This window comes from Bactrocera oleae, chromosome 6 (genome assembly GCF_042242935.1).
Source record: "Bactrocera oleae isolate idBacOlea1 chromosome 6, idBacOlea1, whole genome shotgun sequence".
Lineage (NCBI taxonomy): Eukaryota > Metazoa > Arthropoda > Insecta > Diptera > Tephritidae > Bactrocera > Bactrocera oleae.
In genome coordinates, this window is record NC_091540.1 from 61248346 (window position 1) to 61270135 (window position 21790).

Sequence of the window (21790 nt, forward strand, 5' to 3'; positions counted from 1 at the left end):
CAAGGCATAAGAGTTCGGTTCTTACACATTTGCGTTCAATTTAGGAACAATAAAAACTTCTTAGAAATACAAGTTTTTTAAAGAAACAAACATTTTTAACTCTAAAATTTATTTTCGCAACAGTTTATATAACTTCGGAAATCTTAGCACGATTCTGAATAAATTTTAACGAATTTCGAAAAACGCACATCTTTTTCATGCAAAATTCTCTCCTCAAAAACGATGAGTTGTTAGCAATTTTAGTCGTAATCGAAATTTTTGGTTGTTTGCTTCATTTTCCGATGCGAGAACTCTTTCTAACGTATGCAAATTGGTTCCTATACTAACTATTAGTCTCTTATAAAGACTTGGAGACCCAAAACAGTTTTCAAATAATTTTAATTGATGAATAATTCAGATAATTGAATTCTTAATCGTTTTAAGATATATATATACTATACATATATTATATTATATATGGTGTTAACCAAATTCAAATAAAATTGAAAATATTATAAAAATTTAAAGACATCCAACAATAAAGAAGATAAAAATGCTTATAATATTATTATAATTTTATAGACCAGTAAATGGTGCATACTTTATGTATGTATTTCCCTAATAGGAAAAACGAGTTTTTTCACTTTATACTGCGAAAAATTCTTCAATCTCCAAACTTCAAAAAATTCTCAGAAAGTATGTAAATAGACATGCATATTTCTTTCAAACAATACGGAGAAAATAGGAAACTGAAAAGCGTCAGACTTTCTCAATAATATTATGTATATAAGAATTTTTATTTAGATGTCTACTAACTCATTTTTCAGGGCATAAAGTGAAAAAAATAATTTACTCTTCTTTTTAACCCACCCTAAAATGCATACATATAAAAAATTGAAAAATAGTAAATGACTGCATTTTCTATGCTCGCGAATGTATTTGGATTGTTTGCGTTACTATTCCCTTAAAGATTGCATTTAACACGGCTTTAGTGAGCTAAAGTGTGTATGTGTGTGTGTCATAATTGTACAAATGTGCATGAGGCTGGAAATTTTATTCAGATTTCGTTTCTTTTTTCAAAATCTCGATCAAAAATTATTTAAGCACTTTTGATTGTTAATCTATGTAAATATGGTATGTATGCGTGTATATTAGTGAATTTATATACATAAATATGCATTTGCGCTATGATTATATATGTACACATAGCATGTATGTATGTATGTTGTATATGAATTTCGAATATGAGAATATATATATATTTATATGTATGTATGCAGGTAAAAAGCGATTTTTGGTAAATATTGTTCTATTCTGAAGTTATTGTATAAAAATGGAGTTATATATTTGAAAATTTTATTTTTTGAATTTTAATCCTTTTTGTGAGTCGACCAAGGGAATTTTATGCATGCGCTAAATGTTTGTATGTATGCATGTAAAATAAATTGAAATATTAATGCATTAAATATTCAACAGCTTCGAAGCTCACTCACTGAATGCTGCTACTATTAGTTAATACAATATATATTTTGGATTTTGACTTTTGCATTTTTATGTACAGCATTGTGCCACTTTGTAGGTGCATCTTTTTAGTTTAATGTATGTAAGTGTGTATGTACGATTTAAATAACTTTAACTCCACTTAAATGTTAGTTAGAGTTCATTGCTTTTCATTTCACATGCCGTTCCAAACATTACTCTTAACATACATATCTACATATGTATGTATGTATGTATAAGTAAATGTTTGTATGTTTATATATATATGTATGTATGTATATGAATTTTAATTATAATATAAAATGTAATATAAGTTTAACTTTGTTGTATTTTGTTTTTGTTTTGCATGCTTAATCGCTGGCTACTAAGCGTTTTATTCACTATCACTGTCACTGTCGGAGGGAGCGGAAAGTAGGCGTTATTATTCGCTCTTTGGCTTTTTCAGTAATTGCTACGTGGCGCCAGCATCATCGCCAGCACCGTCATCTCGCTCATTTTGCTCGTCGGAGTTGCCACGTTGTAGTAGCGAACGATTTTCATCGCTGGAACCGCCTGCTTCGCCGTTGCTTACTGTCGCACCGCCATCACCGGTATCGCTGCGTATATTCACATTGGATGTGAAAGTGGTCTCCGAGTCTGCAGTGTGGCGAGTAAATCATAAAAATATTATTTAACTCCTATTTCATAAATTCTTTTGATATATATATATATATATATATATATATATATAAATGCTTGTAACTATAATGTTTCTGCGAATACTTTTACAAAACGGTACATTAGTGTACAAGTGGATCAAACAAATGTGATAAGTAGATAATTACGTTTTTCTGAAAAATATCTGAAATTTGCTGAACTCTTTTAAATTACTTATTCTACTCTTTGCAACCTTAACCTCAAGTCTCTTCGGTCGATTATATTGTAGGAACTGAAGTCGAAGGTAAGCTGGAGTCTCTGATAGATTGAACACCCCTCATAGGTTTAATATTTTACATTATTCTAGAATGACCCATTCAAGAAACATTTAGGTAATATATTGGGGTTATAACTATATTCATGCAGTTTTCCAAGACATGGCGTAACTTGTTTATTTTTCCATTGTTCCAATATTTCTAACACGCGTTGTCAGTATACCTATGTCATTCATTTGAAGGGCAAACAACATTTTTTTTACTCAAATATGTCGAATTTTGTGTCTGAGAAAGTGTTTGTGCGATGAGTCATTCTTATTCTGGTGGAAGTTTGTGGTGAAACATGCCACCACTTTTGGTTTGCACGATTTAATGTTAATTTTGGCTTGTAACATGAAGATAAGGAACCGGAAGCATTACTTCATGAAGATTATTGTACAACACACGAACACCTCAAATTCTTTGGGAGTCACTTAAGCATAACGTTTAAAAGTAGCCCGATACGTTCAAAGCAAAGAAATCGTGTACCATATGAATTTAAGACCAGAGAAGTTAAAGGTCGATTTTGCATGTCAGAAATGCTGCTTGAACGCTAAAAGAATAAGTCGTTTTCGCATCGGATTGTGATTGGCGATGAAATATGGATACATTACGACAACTCTAAATGCAAAAAATCATATGAGAAATCTGTCCAACAAGCCATATCAACGGAGCCGAAAAATTATGACGCCAAGGTAATGCACAGTATTTGGAGGGATCAGAAGGATGTGTTGTATTAAGAGCTTCTAAAACCGAATGGGGAATGCTACCGACGACAACTCATTAAATTACAGCAAGCGATTGCCGAAAAACTCACGCAACTTGCAACTAAACATGAGCAAATAATTTTTCATCATTACACGCTTGGCCTCATGTTGCAGGACAAGTTAGAAACTAAGAGAAAAACAGCTGCCGGGAAGTTTGGCCTGAACCGCCTTATATCCCAGACCTTCTACGTATGTTATGTACTGTAAACTTTTGATTCAACTGCGTAAACTCGTAAAAGATCTTTTAGATAAGCCTGCTGCTTTTTTATTATAATGAAAATTCTTATTCTTTGGTAGTATGAGTATGATACTTTTGAATCTCAGTGTTAGAGAGTTAGCAATACCACCAAGATTAAGTGTAGATCAGAGCTCGAAGAGGCGAAATATCTTTGTGATTATTAATAATTATTGTGATAATAATAAACTTTTTACTAGTATGCAATGGTTTTAATTAAAGTCTCGAGTGTTTTAAGAGCTAATCTGGAGAGCTCTGTGGATCTGCTTATTCATAAGTGATTGATATGATATTAGATTAGGGAATATAAATAATATCTAGCAACAAATTAATTTTATATATTTTTTTTTAGCGTTGAACATAAAACTTTTCATACCACTTCTTTTTTTTTGAAAATCCTTCTATATTAAAATTTAAGGTTAATATTTGTCTGACCAATTTGTTATTTATTTTAAGAATATATACTATATTTTCGTTACATATAATATAAAAATTCAACAAAAAAAAATGCTTTTCGTGCTTTTAAGCTTTAAGTGCCAATTGGTGCTTATGAATTTGAAACAAACTATACTAGTACTTTTTTAAGCGTCAAATCGTACTGAAGCTTAGAGTATTGAAGTGATTTGCAAAAAAAAATAAAAAAACAACAACTTTTATTCTAGCGTTGTATAAAAGCGGTAGGAGTTTTGAATTTTCATACCGAAGGACGACTTGAATTCGGAATTCGGAATTCGATTGCGGCTAACAATGGAGACATGCGGTGTTTTCCCTTGTGCACAATGGAGACTCAACATGACGAATGTATATTGATGAGTTTTATAAGGATTTATAATGCGGCTTCGAAAATGACTGATTAATGGTAATAAGTAAATACACAGATGTGATTTATTTTTTTGGTTAATGAACACAAATAACGGTAAATTTTGCGTAGTAACTTTACCAGTGTTCGTATTGGTAAACTTCGAATATTTATTTACCTAAACTGCTATCTCTATTTGTCGAATCGTATCGACTATCGCCGGACATATGCGATGTGGCCGAAGAACGGGCCAACATCGGTTTGACTTGACGTAGAGCTTGCTCCTCGGGATAGCGTGGTGTTTGAAATTTAGTTGGACGTGACACAAGAGAGGCCGGACCGGAGCGTTGCTGTATCAACATGCGATGACGTAATGGTGGTGGGGAAATAGACTTGGCTAAAATTGAGTGAGGTAATTTATTCGGTGAGTAATCGCTGCCAGATTCGCCCTGTAAGCAAAACTGAATTTCGATTAGTTGTATCGTGGTGATATGCGGTTAGTAATTTTTATAAATACCATGACGGTGCCATTGTCGGAAACACCCGAACCCGACATATTGTCGGCAAGTAGACGCTCACTCTCCGGGTCGGCAAGTACGCGTGAAATATCCGACTTGTTTTTGAGTATCGATTTGGAGCGACGATGTTGTTCGAGATTTGGTGAGGCATCGATAGAATCTATCGAGGAGGAATGTTTACTTTCGAATTTCGCTGCAATGATTGTGTAAAAAAGTATTGTAATTAGGCAATACATTGTAGGAAAATTTTAAAATTAAAATTTATGCTCTCTTTCATACCTTTTTGTCCAACATTCTGTATACCGAACAGATGCTGATTGATCAGCTTGGTGGCAGTGGCTAAACTTTTACCGGGCATAAAAGAGGAACGTTTCTTTTTGCTCCCGCTGCTGGCTGGACTACTCTCGTGGCTACCGCTCACACCGTCCTGTATGATCTTGACCTCTTCGAAGCGCGCACGCGGCTTATTCGTTGCGCCGGCGCCACTTGGCATCGAAGTGAAGCTTTGGAAACGCGTCTTACGATGTTTTGGCACTGGATTTTCATTGAGACTGACACGACTACCGCGCTCTTGCACTTCGAAATTTTGATATATCTCATCCATGGGACTCAGACCAGCGGCCAAATTACGCAGTGCCGTATCACCAGATGCGCTCTTCTTCACCTGCGAACGCGCCAGCCCTAACGCTGTGAAACCGGTAGCACCGGTCGGTGGCAGTCCAACGATGTAGCCAGTTGTACCAGGCCCACTAGTCGAGGTTGTTGTATCCTTCTCCAATGGATTTATATACAAATTATCCATGTCAATGTCTAGCGCGCACGCTTCGTCGACCAAATCGGCAGTGAGATCACCTTGTGAATGAAATGGATGTGTTTGGCAGCTGGCATACGTGTCCGAACTATCGACGCTCGCCAAATCGGCATTGTTATTATTGTTTATATTGACATTGAAATTGTTATTCAAATTGCTACCCAATGTCAGCGCAACATTACCGGTGGCCATTGATAGACCCGGACACGCACCCACCGATGTTGTATTGAAGTTATTATTATAGTTATAATTGAAATTATTATTGCTATAACTGGTGATGAAAGGTGGGTAACGAAATGGTGTGTCCAGTGGCAGCGCAATTGTTGTGGACGTAGTGGTGCCATACGACGACGAGGTGGATGATGATTGCGATGCAATTGGCGCAAGGCCAGTGGCAGTGTGGTGGGGCAGATGGTGTGGTGTACGCAGAACGCCGCCACCACCACCACCGCCAATTGAGAAGATGACTTCGGCATGCGTGTCGCCAGTCGTGACTGCAATTGCGCCGGCCAGCTGTGGCTGTGACGTGGGTTGCAATTGACCGGACATGTGCGTAGGTGGGGCCAGCAAACCGTATTGATTGGCGCGCAGATGTCGATTCGCCTGATTGGCGGCCATACGCATCTCCAGGCAAACGGGCTTGTGGAAGTCCGACGTTGGAAGCGAAATTACACCTTCGGCATCGGTGAACTCCTTGAAATCCTGCAATGGCAAATAAATTTGACAAAGAAAGCAAGAGAAATGTTGAGTTAATTTGACACATTCGATACAATGGCGCTACATATGCAGGTATGTAAATATGTGTCGAAGCGTTGCTGGACAACAACGTCAACAACTTGTTGATGGTGGCATGTGGCATGCGCTTGTGGGTGGATGTTTTGTGTGTGCTGCATAATTGCTGCAAATCTATTTACATATGCAGGTTAGAAAACTTTTTCATGTTCAGATGCTGTGCGTGTGTTAGTGCGCCATTAGTGAATTGCTGATTTGATGTTAGTGCTTGGGGAACGTGAATAGTGTTGTGTGTGTCAGCGTTGCTCACTTTTAATTCAAGAAAACATTAATTTGCATTTACGCTAATATATTTTTTTAATAACCAAAATTGATTGCTTAAATTGACGAAAAATGCTTAAGAAAATATTTTGAACAAATAAAAAGTAAAAACATATATTAAACTGAATATTAATTATGTTCAAATTAGATGTCTTCTTCGAAAATTATTATAAGATAGTATAATTAGATAAAATTATTAGGCAGAGAGTTGGCGCTGAGATCGATATTTTTAATTTTTAAAGGTTTTGTTGCATAGTAAATATGTCTTCTTTATATAAATGGCGGTCACCATTTAAATAGAGCTGCCAAATCAAGCATTGTATGATTTAGTATGTCCAAAGTAGACTTTTGGGCATACCAATAGGTTATCTAACCTATATGAATTAATTCTATTTTCTTCAGTGGAAGCAATTTGCTTCCCAACTTACCGATGAAATATAAGAATATTGCCAGGCATCCCTACTTTATACCATATTTAACATAGTTTATCGGTATCTTTTAATATACCTATCTCTGGTACTAGTGCCACAAAAAAAAATTATCAGACTACCATGTTTCAAGTTTGAGTGAATACTAATACGTTTACATTTGTTTATAGTTCGTGAAATGTTGAATAATATTTTCTATAAGGAAGGGGTTTCGAGAAGCTTACTAGAAAGTAATGTGATATCGCAGAATATTTCTCACAAGTGTGTCGTTCAATCTTTACTTTGTAACATCGCCATAATGGAAAACTGAAGGTGTGGATCAGCTTTATATATTTCAATTGCGGCGATTCGAGATTAGTTTCGAAACTTTCCTGATTAGCGAAATACCAAAAAAATATTTTCGCCCACTCGTATTATTTGACAGATTAGGATCTCAGTTACGTTTGCCTGCACCGGAATCTCAAATATTTATGTGGGGTATAATCTCAAGTAAAATTTACTTAAAAACGGAGTGTGGGGAAAATACTATCCGATCAATCGAACCGAATCGGAATAAAATGTTTTTCTCGATTAGTAAAATATTACATCAATATTACGCCAACATAATTAGAAAAAATAAATAATTTAAAATAAAAAAATACAATGTGTTTGGGATGAACGAGAGTAAGTTTCCACCAATACTCGTGAAAGAAAAATAATTTGTACAAGATAAAAATTAGAAACTCAAAAACTTCGTTATTCAATTTTTCACGAAAGTTTTGAGGTTATGTAAAAAAAGTTTATATACAAATATTATAGACCTTTTCATTACCTACAACATTGCCTTATAACTTATATTTTTTTTATAGAAAACTTAGTTTTGCCGGAAATCGAGTTCAACCATTAGCCCTTTAAAATTCAACCACGCCCATTCTCTTCCTTTTCCCGACCTCAGTTCGCCGCTAAATTATTTTCACTTAGTATTTGTTATTTTATGTTTCGTTTCCGATGGGTTTCATCCCACTATGATTTTTTTTTTCAAAAATTATTCACTTTGGTCTAATTTGTTTACGACCCTACAAGTTTGTGTGACAATTTTTACCATGCAAACGAAAATTTTGTGTTTCCAGTAAAATCAAGGCTACGGAATCGTTGAAAAATTTTTATAAGTGGTTTAGGACATCTATTTTATCACAAACATAAATATTTGACTGACACATAGCTTTTAGTGAAGGTCCTGAAGTCATCGAAAATTTGCCTTATGCGAGTCATCCGTCCTTCTACCTCTGTTATGACGATAACAATGACAAAGTTAAAAAAAAAACAGTGTTTGAAAATCTTCGAGTTGGGATCAATGAGATATTAGAGGATCTCAACATCTCTTATGGATCGACTCAATACATTTTCGTTAATGTTTTGGGTATGAAGAGTGTCAATGCTAGACTCATACTTAAATAAAAATATTTGATTTTTTGTAAAAACGACATCAAGTAGAGGTCGAAAAAGAGATGCAACGTAGATTAGAAAGAAAAAAAAAACTGGAGCTTTTACCACGATAATGCGCCGTCACATTTTACTTTTTGCTTTGGTTGAATTGAGATCTTTCCTAGCGAAATGCAAAAAAAGTATTCAGCCAGCAGTTTTATTTGCTCGATTTGCCTCTCTATTCCTATTATATTAAATTACGTTAAAAAGCCGATCTTTGCGATTCCACTGGGATAGCTAAACAAGCGTTGTAATTCCTAAAACTATTAAGTATTGAATACGAAGATTCTCATATATCTTCTGGTCAATTCATCTGGTTCGCCGTAGGAACACCAAGGTATACTTGACGCAAATATTCTGATGCCATATTACATCAGTCATGGTATAAGCAGACTAGTTCCTCTTAAAATTTACTTTAAAACTGAGAACAGGAAAAACAAATTGACATAATGAAATGTTCAGATTGATTTTTTAATAAAATCTCTTCACATAAAGATGCTAAAAAATATTGCATCTTTGACATTTTACCACAATAAGAAGAAACTAATAAAAATAGCATCTTTGAATTACTACCAGAGCCCCCGATTTGCTTCATTAATTCTAAAATAGTTGAGCAAAGGTTTGATTATTTTGTATGATTTTTAGAGGGTATTAGACTTCGATTAAACTACCCTTTTATATTTATCTGTATAAATTATAAATTTATATTTATTTAGACATTTAATGGCACATTTAAAATTAAATAAACATAAAAAAGATATTTCATTAATTTTTATTTAAAAAATTTTCAAAAAATAACCAGAAAATATATATTAGCACAAAAAAAAATATTTATATTGTAAAAAAACGCGAAGATGTATAAACTAAAGAAAATATTCATTTAGTAGTCTGTAATACTTACCACTTTATAAATGGGATTTTGTATTTAATTGGATTGGTGTGCGTTCAACAGTGATCAATTTTGAGTTGGCTTATGTGTAAAATCGTTTGATGTTTGTTTTTGTTTATGTATTAATTAGAAAATTTTCCATGGCATCCAATTGGGTTTAGTAGAATTTTTTAATGATGAAAAAACTATTATAACTACCAGTACCACTACAACTACTATTCATTAAAAACAACTATTTTTGCAATGCTAAAATCTAAAAATTGGAACTCAAACTGGTAACAGAAACGAAAATAAATGCTAAGTGAAAAATCATATAACAATGCTACAGACGTTTGTAATATTCGAAAAAAATATGAAATAAAAATAAATAAATTTTAAACAGAAATTCCATTTTATATTGTTTCAGTGCAGGAGTTGCATGTTAAACATAATTTTTATTCAAAAGTAAATTGACAAAAAATATATATAATTTTTTTCATTATATCATGTATTGATTATATTTAATTTATATTAATTTACAATTCAATTAAAGTATTAAAATAAATAAATTGCAGTTACTTAAAAATTATACTTTCAAGCGTGTTGAGTTGTTTGTTATTTTAAACTTCTATGCTAAGCGAGACTACCAAATACCGTTATGATATTTTGGACACATCTTCGCATTAATATTATTTTTATAATATACATGCATACATACAACTATTTTGTATCGGAAAATATATATCTATTGTAAAGAAATTTATAATTTGTATTGAAAATTATACAACTTTTTAGAAAAATATTGAGGAAGTGCAGTTTTTAAGGGGCATACCTAGTGTGGAATTAAATAAAATCGATTGATCTTATGTCGATACCTTTATTTATACCTTTAAAAAAAACATACTGAAATTTCAAATCGATATCTCAAATAGTTTTTGAGTTACAGCCATTTAAAGGGTAGCCGCCTAGTTCGAGCAGCTCGAGAGAGTATTCGACTGATTTGGCATCCTGTCATTTTTTACTAATTTCTGAATGCCCTGTAGGTCATCCCAGCCGAAGCACTTAAAATGCATTGGCTCAAAAGTAGTCTATTTTGAAGGCTCCATAATAAAGACATGTATTAAAATACGTAAATTTTTTTTTTTTTTTGTCAGCCAGGTCATATTTGGTCAGATGGTACATTTTGAACATTTTTTTTCCTATATAATTGAAGAACGATATTTTATTTCATGAAAAAGAAAGAGTATTATGAGTCATGGGCGGCAACTAATTGATATTTATTTCCATTTATTGACCAAATGCATGTCATATTGAGTTTGCTTTAATATAGGATCGCCATGGTAAATTAATGGAATTATACAGTTAGTTCAGTTGTAGTTTATTTTTATGGATAACACTAACAAGTTTACTGCGAAAAAATATATACTCTATATATAGAGTCGGAGGTTGGTTTTCAATTTGTTGTTTTTTTACATAATTCAAAAAATCATATTTTTTTTTATATTTAATACTTAAAAGCGGCAACAAAACCATGAGCTGCAAATATTTTACCCGATACTGTATGCATGTAAAGGCTACATTTAACACTAAATAATATAAAAATTATGAATTAATTAATTTCCATTTGGTTTAACTAAATTAACTTATTCTTTAAAGCGTTTTTAATTCTTTAACATATTTCACTCGTTAGTAATTAGCTGTAATTTTTGTCACACAAATTTTCACAATTTTTCATTAACAACAAATTCTTAATGTTTTCTATGTCTTTTAGGTTGTATTTATATCGTGTGGTACGCCCTCAAGTTCAATCATACAAATATTTTGCTTTCAAAGTTTTCGATTATATTTTTCAATTTTTAAATTTTTCGTTGTCAATTTTTTTTCTTTCTTAGTAATTGTCGCTGGATGCAACATACATACAAACATTAAAAATGCGCTGCGATTATATAATATATATTTATATGTATGTATATGTGTATGCATGTGTGTTTCATAAAAACACAAATCGAGTATGAGTTCAGTTTATTTGAAAAATTCTCAAGGCCATTTAACTGTACTTAATTGTTTCTCTTAGTCTGGGTGCTTTTAAGTAAATATACTTGTATGCAATTTTAATTTTTTTTTTTTTTTGATTATTGACTGTGTATGATTATTTATTGTATGTGAAATTTTAAACGCTATTCGCACGTAATGGAATACATTCGCCTTGACATCGTGGATAGCCCTTTAAATAAAAAAATAAAAAATTAAAATTTAAATAATCACTGAAATAATGTAGAAAATCAAACCGATTATTTATATTACGAATAGAACAAACAACTGTTTATTTTTTTTTTTTTAATAAATTTTCAAGCAAATTAAAAATAAAAAACAAAAACACAAAAACAAAAAAACATATGCTTTTATATCATATATGAGAGATGGGCACATATTGCGTGAGTCATGAATGAGAAAATGGCTTCGAACAGAAAAAAGATATTTGTATATAGAAGCTACAAAAGATGCGTGTTTGGAAGAATGATATGCAAAACAAAAAAAAAAAAAACTTTAAAAAAATATCAAGAGATGAAGATGGAATAATGTACACATCCGTAAACGTATTATTAAATTATGTAGTGATTCTTTTCAGGAGGCGCTCGAGAGCGATGCATTTTCATAAATATACATATGTACATGTTTTCGTAATACCCTATATAAACAATAACGAATTGATTTCGAAATCGAGTAATAGTATTGGGTCTATAACTATATTCGTGGGGTTTGCTAAGATTGTTGCCAAACACAAGCTCACAGAATCTTTGTGTGATCCTCAAGCAGCCATTTCAAAACCTTGAAAAGCAGCCGAATACATTCCAAAGCAGGAAAATTGGGTACTATATGAATTGAAGCCAAGAGACGTTGAAACACGATTTTGCATATCAGAACAGCTGTTTGAACACTACTAAAGGAAGGCGTTTTTGCAACGGATTGTGACTGGCGATGAAATATGGATCCATTACGACAACTTTAAATGCAAAAAATCATATGAGAAACCTGGCCAATTAAGCCAAATTAACCGCAAAGCCGAAAATCCAAGACACCGAGGTAATGCTCTGTATTTGGTGGCATCACAAGGGTATCATGAGGTTCTAAAACCGGTTGAAACCATTATTGAGTAACGCTGCTGACAACAACTCATCAAATTGAAACGAGCGATTTTCGCTGACTAGTCACGAAGTAAAAATTTTACATCATGACAATGCTCGACCTCTTGTTATAAGGCCGTTTAAAAGCGATTTGGAAAACCGTCGCTGGGAAGTTTTGTCTCATTAACCTTATAGTGCAGATCGTGCCCCTTCTGATTCTCATTTGTTGCGGTGGACGCAGAATCCTCTCCCAAGAATACGTTTTACATCAGAACAGGGTAACAAAAATTGGCTTGATACTTTTTTGGTCACCAAGTCGGCACAGTTCGTTTGAAATGGAATCCACAATTTGTCAGAAGGTTGAAAAACTCTTATAGCTTCAGTTTGGCAATATTTTGAGTAATACTATTCTACATGTTTTTCTTAAATAAAAGTTCAGATTTTAAAAAAACTGCACAGAGTCATGACTAAATAAAAATAAATGCATACAAGTCCTTTTTGTAATATATTTGTTGAAACCGGATGAATAACTATCAAATAACGGATATTTTTTTAGAGGCCTAGAACTTCCTAGAAGGATAACTGTGGAAGCAGGTGTGAAATTTTGATCACTCCATTTGAATAGCATATTGAGGACAGAGTTATATCTAATTATCTAAGGAGGTGCACCGACTTCGATGGAACACTGGAAAACAAATAGTCACTGTGTTACTGTGGATATATTGTCGGTAATACTGGAAAATGTGGTCGAAAGTTGGACCGAGAGAATAAGTTTTAAGATTAAAGAAATACTATTTGGACTGAAAAATCAGGGGTTTAACAATGACAGAACATTTTTTGAATGAAAATACAACTTCATACTTCGACATATTCTCTATCTTGGGTAATGCATTGGATCTTTCTAAATTTCGATACTAGTTCGATAGTGCATTTTCGAAGTCTTCAACATAGATAAATTTTTCCATATCGACCTCCTTAATTGAATGAAATAATTTCCCAGCAAGCATTTTTTTGAGTCTGTGAGAACGTAAATAGTCGTGGGTAGGTAGGTTAGGTTAGGTTAGGGGGTCGATCCCAGGAAGGATCTCACTTTGACAGCTTAAAAGCCGATCCGCTGTGGTAGCTGGATCAATCTGGTTGGCTAAAGCTGGCGAATACCCTGAGTGGGGGACTAGTTCATGAGTAATTGGTAGAATAAGGTTGGTATGAGTAAGAGTAGCAAGTTTTTGTGTGTGTAATTTATTTAATGACCAGAACCATCTTTTTTTGTAACTATTTACCTGTTTTAGATTGTTATTTAGGTAAGGGCCATAATATATATTCCATAAAACCTTTTGTACAAAAATTATTTTGATTTGTGTACAATATACCAAAAATTAATAAAGAAAAAGGGCTTCATTAAACCACTAGTTATCAAAACTTTCTTACAATGCTCTTCAATATATTACAGGTTTACTTCTCAAAATCCCGCGAGTACAAAAAGCAACACTTACAGAATTCGAGTTTACTACCAAATATGTATCTACTCTGCAAGAAACTATACTTGTACACAAAAATAAAAATGATGTAAATAAAAAGTTAAACTCTACAATTGCGAAAACTTTTTTGTTCAAAAATCAACAATTATTGCATTTTACCATAACTTCGCCTAAATGTAGTAGAGATTGACCTCGCCTGTTTCAATCATACGCTTGAGTGCGTAAAAATTCTTTGGCGAAGGCGGTGGCCTCGCTAATCTTTGCATCGTGTATCCTCGGCCGTGAAATACACAAACGCGGTTCTGCAAGTTTACAATCAAATTTATTTTAAAACATTTTCGAAATTTTTTTTTTATTAAATATCTATGTACATACATACATATATGTGATTTTCACACAATACTTTTAATTAAATAACCAAATATTAACTACATGGAAAATTTTACCAACATGTTACTATGACTTTTGTTATGCTTTACTTGCGAGCCAGTACTTATTCAATGCAAAATTCATGTGTACGATCCTTACGTGTATCGCTCAATACAAATGTGCGCAGATTTTGGGGTAAGCTTGTATCGATAGTCTGCAAATTACATAGGTATATATTTAGAAATATTCAAGAATTAATCAACTACGAATAATCGAGGCAGCATTACATCGAATACTGTACAGGAAATTAATTGATGGAAATATATATTTATAAGTGGTATGCCTTTATGTTGTACTATATATATACACAATTTTTATATTTACAGTGGTCAATGTATCAACAAGAAATTCAAATTTTACAAGGAGAAATTCGGCAAAGAATTTTTTACCATAACTTTCTAACATAACTTTCGTAATTTCAAAAAAAACTGTTGTGTTCAAGAAAATTATTTTATTGAAAATATTGTATGTAATTCATAACAAGCAAGTGGAGAATGTTTGAATTTGTATCAAATTGGGAAAAACTGTAATATTTTCGATTTTAATATTTTGCTTGATGGTGAAGTTATTCTGTGTTTGAGTTAGAAAAATATACGATCATGTAACACATGTTTTTCGATCGGCAATATTACTATTATTGCTCAACTGAAAATAAATTTAGCTATAATAAGTCCATACTCTTAACCAATAATTATCACTCAGATTGTGCAGTGTATCTAACACACCAAGCCATTCAATAATATAATGTCTATCAGATACTAAATTATGTTGCGATCACAATGGTTACGCTGGAGAATTACATAACTCAGCAGAATTCTATAGATTCCGAAATAAATTCTTACAAAAATCATAGACATGACTATCAGGATTTAGAATAACTTTCCTTTAGTATCTAACATTATAAATAGTAGTGACTCAAATCTTTGCGTAAACGTAATGAATCGGATATGCATAGTGTGACGGACGGGGTATTTAATATCTTCAAAACTTATTTTGCATAAGCAAAAACATCTTCCATTTGTTTAAACCATTTTAATTTCAATCATAAAATTGAAGTAAATGAAAGAAACATAGTCCAGGGCGTATGAGTAACATTGTATGTTCGATACTCAAAGTAAATACCTATGGAAATGTTTATAGCTCCAAATAAAAATATAAAAATTTTAGAAGCAAGATAGTTGTGTACTCTAACAAGAAAATAAAAAAATTATTGGCTAAATTATTAAAAATGTTAAATTTTTGAATCTGTTTTTTTGATAGAGCGCTTTGCATATTTTCTAGGTGGCATTAACTTCTTCGAAATCTATATGAATAATATACATAATTTATTTTCGGACACAAAATGATTATTTTGGAATAAAAAAATTTAGCAGCATTAATAACTAATTATAACGGTTGGAAAACATGTGGTTGGCAGCTTCAAGTAGTCTGATTTATTATACTAAAAAAAAACACAAATATCGATAAGCTTAAAAAATGCATAATTTTTGAATTTATTTAAATTTTATTAGGTTTAATATTTGTTGTTTAATTCTCTTAAAAACATTTTTATAAAGTTGGACTTTAGTATTTTTTTTTTTAATATAAGAAATCTGTATATGTTTTTCTATCGATGCAGTTATTTTTACAAAAAAATATGGTAACTTTTTTTACATTTGTATTATGAAAAAAATATGTTATAAAAGGAATATTCTACTTCCTAAGTGGAAATTTAAAATTCTAAAGTTTTTATGTTGCTTACAAATTAAATTAAATTGTTAATAATAGCTATATATGTATATAGTACTGTTAAAAGCACTAAAAAGTTCATTCAAACTACAATCGATTTCATTTCTGAAGTTAAAAAATCTAAATGAAACTTTTTTCAAATGTCTAAAATGTATATAAAATAACTGATTGCTAACCAAAGCTAAGAGTATATTTTTATGCTTTAGTGCGATAATGGTCGAAATATTTATGGAATGTGTTAAAAATTAGGCAGTATAGAATTCTAAATAAAGTTAATGAATTGCAAAGTTTTTCAAATATGTTAACATTAATTTGACGCATGGAGTCTTAAGAGAACAACGATGAGGTTAAAAGTACGTATAATAATGAAATATGTATAACTGTAAAATATTTATAAAAATTATTAAAGTTCCTTACTTTGGTTAAGGTGGTATTCCAGTCTAAAAATTTTACATATCGATTTTTTTCATATTTCAATAATTTATATATACAAAAATATCTCCCTAAAGGAATTTTAAAAGTTTAAATTATTTAGACCGGTTTAGCATCGTTTTTAGCATCGTTTCTCCTGACACTAAGTTTATTTTATTTTGGTATCTCAAGCTGTAGTTAGTCGATGTACTTGAAATATTAATATTTTTTTAAATGTCTCTCTACCATAAAAATCAATGAAAGCTACAAAATTTTTGGTTTGTAATATTAAAAAAAAAAAACAAAAAAGTTAAAAAGTCAGTGAAAAATTAATCTTTTATGGTTGAGTGGAGTTCTGTTGTTATTGTTTGATTTTTAAGATAATTATAAGGGTAGAAATCGTCACGACGAGGACGCGTTGAGAAGGCTACTTTAAGCATATATAACTTTAAGAAAATATTTCGTTTTTTATATTTAATTTTTGTACTCTTGAAATAAATAAAAAACGTATAGTAATATTTTCACTATTATATTTTTTATATTTTTATCAATAGGCTAGAGTATTCTTTTAAACAAACAAATAAATATAACATTCTCTCTAAAAATTAAATTAGTGCTGACCCCAAGCGTCTCATTAAGGGTTAATATTTTTGATCAACATACAAGTATAGTGCATAGCATGTATTTGTGATGATATGAAAAATATAGTAGATTTAATTTTGAAATAGTGCAAACAGATTTTTTAATAAGTAAACAAAAAATAGCAGTAAAACACGATGCAAACAACTGCGAAATCTCTGAATATAAATTGCTTAACACAAATGCATAACTGACAATAAAATAATGACTAATGATTACTTTTTTAAAAAATTACGAAATAAAAACTATTAATAAACAAGCATGCATTACCAATTAATTTCATTGCAGCTTTACTACAGCTTAAGCTTCTGTTTCAAATTAGACTATTAGCTTATGTTTGTGAGTGTATTTACAAATTAAATTTAATATGTTTTTAATAATAATAAGTATATAAAAAGAAAATACCTTCGTTGTGCAAAAACAGCATTCAAATTCCACAGGTACATCCTGCTCCAGATTATCCATTCTTTGGTTTTGCAAATTCTCGAGTGCCACCTGACGTCGCAGCTCGGCCACTTCCTATAAAATTGTGAATAACGATTTGTTTTTGTCTTTCTCTTTCACTGCACTTAATTATAGTTTTTTGCTAATATTTTATGTTTGTTGTTTTTTGTTTAGGTTATTTTGTCGGAATAGTTGGACTCAGTTACAAGTGATGGGATAATAGTTGATGGCTAGTCAAAATTTATTTTCTTTTGATTTTGGATGTGGAATGTTGGGATGTGGTATGGATTTTTTAGTTGTGGCAAGGGATTAAGGCTGTATTTGTGGGTGATAGGATTTGGGGTTAGAGTGGAAAATTACAAATCTCAAGTGTTGAAGAAAACAGAAACGCTAAAGTAGTCAGCTATTTGCATGCCAAGCAGCAGCTCAAATATTTAGAGAGTGAACTTAAATGCATAAAATTGTGCTAGAGAGAGAGAGAGAGAGATGTGTTGCGTGCAAAGATATTTACAAGTAAATATATAGTAAGTATATAAGAAAAGTGTTAGTACGGCAAGCGGTGTTATCACATTTCTGGCATTTTAATCGGCTTTTACTAGCAGACCGACGGCAAGTGGTGACTAGAAAGTGGCTGAGTGCTGGCAACGCGTCATTATATGCATACATACTTACACTACTGGCTGTGCATGAACACACGTGATTAGTAATAAAGTGTGACAGTGCTTGTACGTTAAAGTGTGCGAAGTGAAGCGTTTGAAGGGGTTATGTTAAGAAAGTACACACATATTAATTTAAAGCAGCGGTGCGAATACATACATACATATTATGGTATAATTAATAGTTAAAGAAAATTGTTAATTAACATATTGTATATTATAATTGACGGTAAATAGTAGCTTTGTGTGAGTATTATATATTTGCTTGTATTAAATAATATGTGTGCAAATTTAGCATATTTTATAAGAGTATTAAAATATACTTTAAAATGCATGTGTAGGTTTATATTATATATGTATATGTGTACAATAATTTGTATTCATAATGAGGAAAAACTACGCAATTTCTTAAAATTTGGAAATCTGGAAAATTCAGTGCAAAAAATTGGTTATTTTTTTGTTTTTCGAAACCCGTTCGTAGAAAAATATGCAGGCTGAAAAGTTCGTACAGTTTCTATGACAGTGTGACACTAGCATTGTTTCATGGTTAGACCTAGCCTACAAAAATATTTTTACAGATACATGTTGTAGTATTTGGAAAATAATTTCGTGTGTTTTTTTGATGAAAAAAAATGAGCTGATACTAAAAAGTGGTTACAGGTGAATCGAGCTCTGTGTCATGTGAAGCAATCATTTGTAAGTAGTTTGTTAAATTCCGTAGAAAACAGATGAAAATAATAAAAATAACCCCAATATTATTTTGAAGGATCCTAAAAAGGTTTTTAATTGATGTTGATCGGTCAGTTTGTATGGCTATATAGCTGCTTAAGATTCTATCGTTGAAATTATCCATGCCAAATTTCGTGAAGATACCTCGAATAAAAAAATTTCAATCAATCAGTTTGTATGACAACTATATGCTATAGTGCACTGATTTGAAGAATTTGTTTGAAAATTGTACGCCGATGAACAAATTGTCTCAATCGGGTTTCAAAAAGCAACCATATTCTTCGGGACCTATACTGAAAGGAAATCAAAATTTTACTATACCCTCTCCTTCAAATTCCTTAAAAAATCTTCATATATTACCCCTACATATTTCTGCAAAGAAACAGAGATATTAACAATCAAAGGATAGATATTCACATATGGCAGTTAAGTTGAACGATATTGGGTTTTCGGATGAGTACGGTCCCATATGTAGAGACTAATGCTAAGATCAGTCTCATATCTCTCTTAATATTTCAATTATACATTACAAAGTAATAATAATTAGGTTTAAACTGACTTTTTAAGTGTTCTTTTGGAGTAGATACGTTCTGATTTAACTTTTTTCCAGCAATGCTACTATTAACATATCAGGCGTTATGCATTAATGTGGATTTATATTGGTCAAATGGTTTGTATGGTAAATTGTACGTCTATGGAGATAATAGTTATATAATCTATATCACACTTTTAGTAATTTCAAATAACACGGTTAAAGACAATATGGTGTATCCGAATTTTACGCTACATCTGATATGGTTCTAGGTCTCATCCTAGTTCTTCAAACAAATATTCTCTTTTCAAAGGTCATAAGTTAAAGACAGCTTTATATATGAAAATGAAAAAGCATGCGATTAAGTTTCAAGTTTGTTAAAATAATTTGCATTATAAAAATTCTTGACTTAATCTTCAAGGAAACGTAAGAAGAGTAAAGGAAACGATAAATAACGCTAACTCAAACAATTTATTTCAACAAGTCTAATTTAAGTCGAGTTTCCGCTTATCTTTTCCGTTAGTGGAATTTGTTCATATTGCAGGCCACGAAACTGAGACGTCTAAAGCGCTCTCCACATTCGCTTTTTAAGCCATTATTTATACGCCTATGCTATACATAGGTATGAGTGTATGTACTATATACGAGTATACAAGTATGTATGTTTGTATGTAGTCACATGTTTTGATGCAGACGCGTAAGGAGGCTGACATTCAAGTACTTGCAGCAGAAATGGCAAAAATCTTGCAACTTAGTGGTTGTATTAGTGAGAAAATAGACCAGTAGTGCGTGAAACATATATCGGATATACATATGACTAAAAGAATTTTGAACTAGTTTTACTAAAAAAGAAAATACTGTAATTTAGAATCCAAATTTAGATGCCAAAAAGATTTAATGATTCAAGCGTTGATTGAAGAGTCTTTTTGCAAGATAAAGGTATTGATCGAAGAGGGACCTTATGAAAGTTTTAGAGGGTTATGTATATTATTTTTTTAACCGAATAGTTAGAATTTGATTTTAACTAAATGTTTAATTTAAGGTCGGTTTTTCTAAAGGTGTTGATCAAGGTAGGATGTATCTATGAACTTAAAAAGATTATTGTAGGTTGGCTTCCGCTTCCACTTCCGCTTCTGTAAATTTTAAACTTTTACAATTATTATTTGTTTTTGTATGTGAACTAGTCCTTATGTTTCTTGAAATTCTGCTAGTCTGAATCCCGAAACTCTACTGCGGATTAGCAACTCATATAATATACATACTTATAAGTGCTTATGTAGGTATTTATATATACGAACGCGGCACGGAAAATCACCCAAGGCGCAGCATCCGCAATTGTTTCATTTGTTGCTTTGTGCAACATTTTCATTGCACGATTGCAATTGTGTACATGTGTGTTAGCAAATTCCTCAGCACTTTTGCTTGAAAAATTTTACATCTTTGCTCTCAAGCTTTATATTGCGCACACATTGGACGCATGAACATATGTATATTAGGGTGTTCCTAAGTTTTTTTTTTTTATAAATAGTGCCTAAAGTTGCACATTTTGCCTTAAAGAAAAGGATCCAACGTAAAAAATCCCTGTATTTTTAATTTAGACTCCGCCTGAATCATTTTGCTTATCCCATATATTTCTTTTATAAAATTTTTTGATCTTAGTAGAAGAGAAATATTAAATATTTGGGAAAAGTAAAATAGTTAAGGCACGGTTTAAATTGAAAATAAAGAGCTAGTTTACGTTGGCTACTTTTTTTTGAGGCAAAAGCTGAAACTTCAGGGAAAATAACGACACCCTAATATATATGTACTATATATTGCTTGTGAAAATCATTCATTCGTGTGCAAGAATTTGTGCGAGTTTAAGACTGTGCGGCGAAATACTTAGACTTATCTCTTAAGCTTCCGTTTACATTATTTAAGCGCTTACAATTTTATATTAATAGCATTTATATTAAAAGCCACTAGCCGCTTACTTTTTATGCCAAATAAAATTTAATATTCGTTGAAACTTTATTTTCTTAAATTTGTGTTTTATATTATTAACTTTATGCTTCGACGAGATTTAATGCAGATTTATCAAGTGAAATCTTCAGAGGCTATAGCTTTAATATAATATTGACAACAATAACAATTTGAATACAAAAACCAGAATTTGAATGTTGTTACTAAATAGAATAATTAAAATTGAGTGACAATCTCATGTAAAATATGCAAATACTAAAGTTCAAAATAAAAAGCCTACGACGC

General features: G+C 31.6%; 1 protein-coding gene across 6 annotated transcripts in view; it reads right to left on the reverse strand.

Annotated features, from left to right (window-relative positions):
* Positions 1–1298: 1298 nt before the first annotated feature.
* Shab (Shaker cognate b) overlaps positions 1299–21790 on the reverse strand; it is a 183897-nt gene continuing 163405 nt past the window's right edge. For 3 of the 6 annotated variants that reach the window (XM_070112146.1, XM_070112147.1, XM_070112144.1), the window contains 5 exons: positions 17588–17701; positions 5028–6261; positions 4748–4941; positions 4409–4679; positions 1299–2115 (listed from right to left, as the gene is read on the reverse strand). In XM_070112146.1, the coding sequence (XP_069968247.1) occupies positions 1931–2115; positions 4409–4679; positions 4748–4941; positions 5028–6261; positions 17588–17701 (1998 nt within the window). In that variant the 3' untranslated portion in view covers positions 1299–1930. Of the gene's footprint in view, positions 2116–4408; positions 4692–4747; positions 4942–5027; positions 6262–17587; positions 17702–21790 lie in introns of all 6 variants that reach the window. The other 3 variants (XM_070112145.1, XM_070112142.1, XM_070112143.1) reach the window with 1 other exon arrangement.